Source organism: Monodelphis domestica, chromosome 3, assembly GCF_027887165.1.
Source record: "Monodelphis domestica isolate mMonDom1 chromosome 3, mMonDom1.pri, whole genome shotgun sequence".
NCBI lineage: Eukaryota > Metazoa > Chordata > Mammalia > Didelphimorphia > Didelphidae > Monodelphis > Monodelphis domestica.
In genome coordinates this window covers 299924343-299930102 of record NC_077229.1, presented here as the reverse complement: position 1 = coordinate 299930102, position 5760 = coordinate 299924343, and the positions used below count along the sequence as shown (strand labels likewise).

Genomic DNA, 5760 nt, shown 5'->3' with positions numbered 1-5760 from the left:
TTTGAAAAACTAGTTTCCCAATAGGATCATAGGGGGAATATGTATAAATGGAGATCTTCAGCCTTTGGACTTCATCTCCCAGAAGTCCCTTGGTTTTTCCCAGGGTTCCATTTTCCTGTATCCCCACGTTTTGCGTAATTTTATTTAAGTGGCTGTAACCCCTCCTTCTTTCTCTTTTGAACCTGCAACTGGGCTGAAGTTCTTTTGCTTTAGTTATTATTAATAAAACTTTATAAAATATAATATTTAGTCATTGATTGTCAATTTTAAAACCCACAGCCATAAGACACTTTAGTCAGACTGTGTCTTATGACTCTGTCAATATACCACAATTTGTTCAGTCATTACCCAATTGTTGCACACCCCTTTAGTTTCCAATTTTTTGCCATAACAAAAAGAGTGGCTATAAATACATTTGTATAAACAGGTCCTTTCCCATTTTTTTTATCTCTTTGGGATACAGGCCTACTAATGTTATTACTGGATCAAAGTGTATATATTGCTTTATGGCTCGTTGGGCATAATTCTAAATTGCCCTCCAAAATGGTTGGTTCAGTTTGCAACTCCACAAGTCTTGCCTTAGTGTCTTGATTTTACCACACCCCTTTCAAAACTTATCATTTTCCTTTACTGTCTTATTGGCCAGTCTTATAGGTGTGAAGTAGTACCTCAGAGTTGTTTTAATTTGCATTTCTCTAATCAAGAGGGATTTAGAATATTTTTCAAATGATTATTGATAACTTTGATTTCTTCATCTGAAAACTGCTTATTCATATCATTTAACATATATCAATTGGGGAATGACTTATATTCATATAAATTGATTTAACTCTTTTTATTTTTAAAAATAAGACCATTGACAGAGAAATTTGTTATAAAAATTTTTTCCTAGTTTGTTATTTCCCTTCTAATCTTGGTTGCATTGGTTTTGTTTATACAAAAATGTTTTAATTTAATATAATCAAAATTATTCATTTTATATCTTGAAATGTTTTCTATCTCTTGTTTCGTCATAAATTCTTCACTTCTTCATTGATCTGACAGGTAAACTATTCTGTATTCCCCATATTTACTTATAATATCACCCTTTATGTCTAAACCATATACCCATTTTGAACTTATTTTGGTATAGAGTGTGATATGTTGATCTAAACGTAATTTTTGCGATACTGTTTTCCATTTTTCCAAGCAGTTTTTGTCAGATACTGAGTTCTTATTCCAGAAGCTGAGACCTTCAGATTTATTAGACACTAGAGCGCTGAAGTAATTTACCCCTACTCTAATTCCATTGATCTGCCCTTCTATTTCTTAGTCAGTACCAGATTGTTTTAATGATTTATAGTATGATGCTTTGTAGTATGGTTTAAGATCTGCTGCAGGCTCCCCTCCCAGTAAGCATGGCGAGCGGGTAAGAGCCAGCGGGGCTGGGGTCCAGGGTCAAGGCCAATCTCCCCCCCCCAAAAGGGTCTGGCCGGCTCTCCCAAGGTCTCTGGCTGCTCCAGGTCTAGCAGCCTCTGGCTAGCCTCCTTCCCCAGGCACCGGACTCTTCCCTCCTCAGCCCACCTCCTGCCCCTCCCTCAATTGTCCTTTGGGACCCTCAGAGGAAATGGGGGTGCCTCTTTGGTCAGACAGCCGCTGGCTGGAATCTCCCCCTTACTCCAGCCTTGGGGACTGGGCAGCAGGTTGCTAGGGCTTCAGTTTTGCCCTCTGTAAAACGGGCATCATAAGGCTTGTGCAAGAAGATCTGATTGTGTAAAAGGAGTATGGCAGAGACAGGTGCAATGATGGGGGGCGGCAGCAGGGGCCCTCCAGCTTACAGGCTGGTTTTAAATCACAAACTCTCAAAACTCTTCAACCAACTGTGGGATGCTGACCTAAACCTTTTGGGGCCTGGCAGAGACTATGCCATCTCCCTGCAGGGGAAGGCAGACTTTGTTCCCCAAGGGATCCACAAGGCCCCTGATCATGCTTCGCAGGCACTCTTCCTCTGGGTGAATGAGGGTCGGTTGCAAAGCACTAAGACCTTTGCAGGGGTAGCAGAAAATTTGACTTTGGAGGAAGAAGCTGAAAACAACCGATTTTTGGATGCCATCTTGGAGACCGAAGTGATGAACCTTGCGCATCAGTATCTGGTGTGGAAAAACTTATCTAAGCCCAGCCAGAGGGATTTCAAGGCTCAGCTCTACAGCATCTGGTTCCAGCTGTACACTCGGGATGGACGCCAAGGGCCTGATTCTTGTGGTTTTGAGCATGTGTTTGTGGGTGAGACCCGGCAAGGCCAGGAAATCCTGGGCTTCCATAACTGGGTCCAGTTCTACCTGCAGGAGAAGCGGGGCAACATCGATTACAAGGGCTACGTGGCCAGGCAGCACAAGAGCCGGCCTGATGAAGATGACCAGGTGCTGAACCTTCAGTTCAGCTGGAAGGGATTGGTGAAACCTGTGGGCAGCACCTTCTTGGGTGTGAGCCCTGAGTTCGAGTTTGCCCTCTTCACCATTGTGTTCCTGCAGTCCCAGGAGAAGGTCACTAGGGTGCTTGTCGGCATCGAGGAGTATGAGCTCCAAATTGTGGTCTACCACCAGGGCCACCATATTGGTTCTGCCTACCCCAAACTGTTCAGCAGCAACAATGAGGATCTGTACTAAAACTTGCCCTGGCTGGGCTGGGCTGGGGCCCCCAACCTGGAGGGATGGTGGGTAAATCCTTCTTGGTCAAAGCCTTTGGTTAGGATTAGAATAGAGAGGAACAGAAGCTGTTGTCTTGTAGGGTAGAAATGGGGCTCTGCTGCTTGGGAACAAGAGTTCTGGGTTCTGGCCCCTTTGATAAGTTAGTGCTTCCTGGTCAGGGCCTAGTCTTCACCACAAAACGTGCACTCCTCTTCCTCTCAGCACTGAAAATGCTTGTTCCAACTGTGAATGTCCTAATTATTCTTGGCAAGACAAAGATCCAAGATAATCCCAGAGACTCTCTGACCCTGGACAAGTCACTGAACCCCCATCGCCTAGCCCCAACTGTTCTGTCTTGGAAACAATAGTTACCGTCAATTTTAAGACAGAAGATGAGAGGTTTTCAAAACATTGTTTTTACATGTAATTGAGAGAAAATTAAGTATTCCCCCCTCCCCCCGGCCCCCAGCTTGGACTCTATGCTTCTTTTCCAAATGATTGTATAAGTGATTTCTCCGGTGTCATGCCAACTATTCTGGGAGGGAAAGCTCACAGGAGAACAGCAAGGAAGGGGCCCAGTGGCCACCTGCTCAAGCCCTTCATTTCACTCTTGGGACTTAGGCCCAGAGAGGGCAGATGCCCAGTGGGTCACACCGTGGGTGAGAGGCAGAGCCCAGATCCCCAGATTTCTGGTCCAAGGCCCCTTCTCTAGTTACATCACAACAACATTCAGTACAGGTTGGTGTTCTCCCACTCTAGCCACAAATCTTTCAAGATGGAGTCCAATGAGAACACTGAAGCTGGGCCTTTTCTTTTCATTCTGAATTTAACAAGAAAAAGAATGAGTCCTACCATGTGCACAGGAGAGTAGGAAAGGAGGTTTGTCCACAACACTTTCTCATGTATGGCTTGCCTTTCTTTGAGAATCTAGAATCAATTCAGCCGGAGACCTTCAAAGCTGTTCTGACTTTCCTGCTGTTTACTTTGGAGCATTTCTATGTTTTATCTTTTCTTTAATAACAAATTTCCACACAAGCTTTCCAAAGTTATATGATTCATGTTGTCTCCCTCCTTTCTTCCCAGACACACATTTCAAGTGTGCATTTTTATTTTATTTTAGAATATTTAATTAAATTAATTAATTTGGACCATTAAAAAAAAAAAGATCTGGTACTGCTACTCTTTTGCCTTTCTGTTCTATTTCAGTTTACCTTGCTGGATAATGCCTATTTCTGAAGATTAGTATGCACTTCTTCCTCACTGTCAACACTTGAAATCCCTTGTTTCCTTCAAAACTTAGTTTGGATGTAATCTTTTAGATGAAGTCCTTCCTTTCTTCTCCATCTACTAGGACATTCTCCTATAGAATCCCAAATTTAATGTATGTGCTGCCAAAGCAAACACCTGTAGAATTCCATCATAATAATTCTAACATTAACCCTAATCTTAAATTTATAATAGAATTTTATACGAGAAGACCCTAGTAGCTGGTGGAGCAAGAGGAGTCATGTAGAATAGAGTTCAGACTAAGTTTTGAAGGAAACAAGGGATTACAACCAATGATGTGAACATATTGGACATATTATTTTCTCTGATAAAATGTAAGCATGTGGAGGCCCTCACTTTTTAAAAAATCCTTACCTTCTCTCTTGGAGTCAATACTGTGTAGTGGCTACAAGACAAAAGAGTGGTAAGGGCTAGGCAATGGGGGTTAAGTGACTTGCCCAGGATCACACATCTAGGAAGTGTCTGAGGCCATATTTGAACCTAGGACTTCCCATCTCTAGGCCTGGCTCTCAATCCATTGAGTCACCCAGTTGCCCCCAGGAGGCCCTCACTTCTGTATGACTCTTCAGGCATGATCATAAATATGTGGTGGAAAAGGAAACAAAATATAAAGAACACAAATTGGGAATGATTCTAAAGTATTAACAAGGTTTGGATGTACTCAAAATGTGAAACTTTTCTCCTGTGACTAAATAGCATGTATTGAAGGAATTAAAAGTCATTCTTGACATTGTTATAAATGAATGCATGAATGAATTAAAAAACTTTTGAGTGGTTACTGTCTGCCAAGCACAATACAAAGGATGAAGGATACAAACAGAAAAAAACTCAAGAGTTCATTCTCAAGTAACTCACACTCTATTTGCCAGAGAAAATACATGAAAGAAAGCTTAGCTGCAAGGAAGATGGAAAGGCCCTGAAATCTGAAGGGTCCAACAGTGGAACAGTTGGAAAGTCCCAAGGGTTCCTAAATTACAAAGTCAATTTGATAGTGCCAAAAGTTTGCAGGAAATATTAGCAGAGCAGATAGTAAGACCAGGAGAACCTTAGAAGAAGATGAATAGACAGAGGGTGAAGCCTAATAGTCATCTATCTGACAATAAGAAATAAGATTAGAGACTTCTCTCACACATGATGTGAGCAATTGGTATATAGTCTGGAAGTGTTAGGAAGGATGATTGTGGGAAGATAAGAAGTGATACTTTCTCTGGTGATGGGTCTTCCCTGCTACCTATAAATCCTAAATTGGTTCTGAGAAGACTGGGCCAAGGAAGTAGGCAAGGGAGCAGAAGACAAAGAGATTAGGAAATCCTTGATGGTTGTGGCTCAGTGCTGGACTAGCCAACAGGTTAGGGAGAAGGCAAGAAGCAAAGAGCAAGTGGGAAAGGACACTCTCTCCCATTGGTGGTGGGTTTTTTCACTCTCTTGCCATCCCAAATTAATACTGGAATCATCAGGAATGGAGAGGGGAAAGGAAGAAAGGTAATGGGAACAAAACTAGAAGAAAAAAATAGTCATTTCAAGTTCATGTACCCATGAGTTATACTCATGGGCTCTCCTTAGCAGCACATATAATAGAATTAGATGGGTAAATTTTATCAAAAAGTGTCATTTCATGAAACACGTGATTATAGTTTATTGCAATTACTGCTTAATAGTCATTTGTTTAAAGACCACCATGAAACCATAAAGATAAAAAAGTTTGTGTAAAAAACACTAGGTAGAGAGAATAAGTGCCAGGCTTGGGTCTGTATACATGCTATAAATCAATAAAAGTTAAGGTGTTGGTCTTCGGTGGGGGGAGAAC

The 5760-nt window shown here is 41.8% G+C and overlaps 1 protein-coding gene across 1 annotated transcript; it reads left to right on the top strand.

Annotated features, from left to right (window-relative positions):
• The first annotated feature begins 708 nt into the window (after positions 1 to 708).
• On the top strand, positions 709 to 2800 carry LOC100030304 (poly(U)-specific endoribonuclease-B-like). Its single transcript, XM_056823915.1, has one exon. The coding sequence runs from the start codon at positions 1764 to 1766 to the stop codon at positions 2643 to 2645; it is 882 nt and encodes a 293-aa protein (XP_056679893.1). The 5' UTR covers positions 709 to 1763; the 3' UTR covers positions 2646 to 2800.
• Positions 2801 to 5760: the final 2960 nt, after the last annotated feature.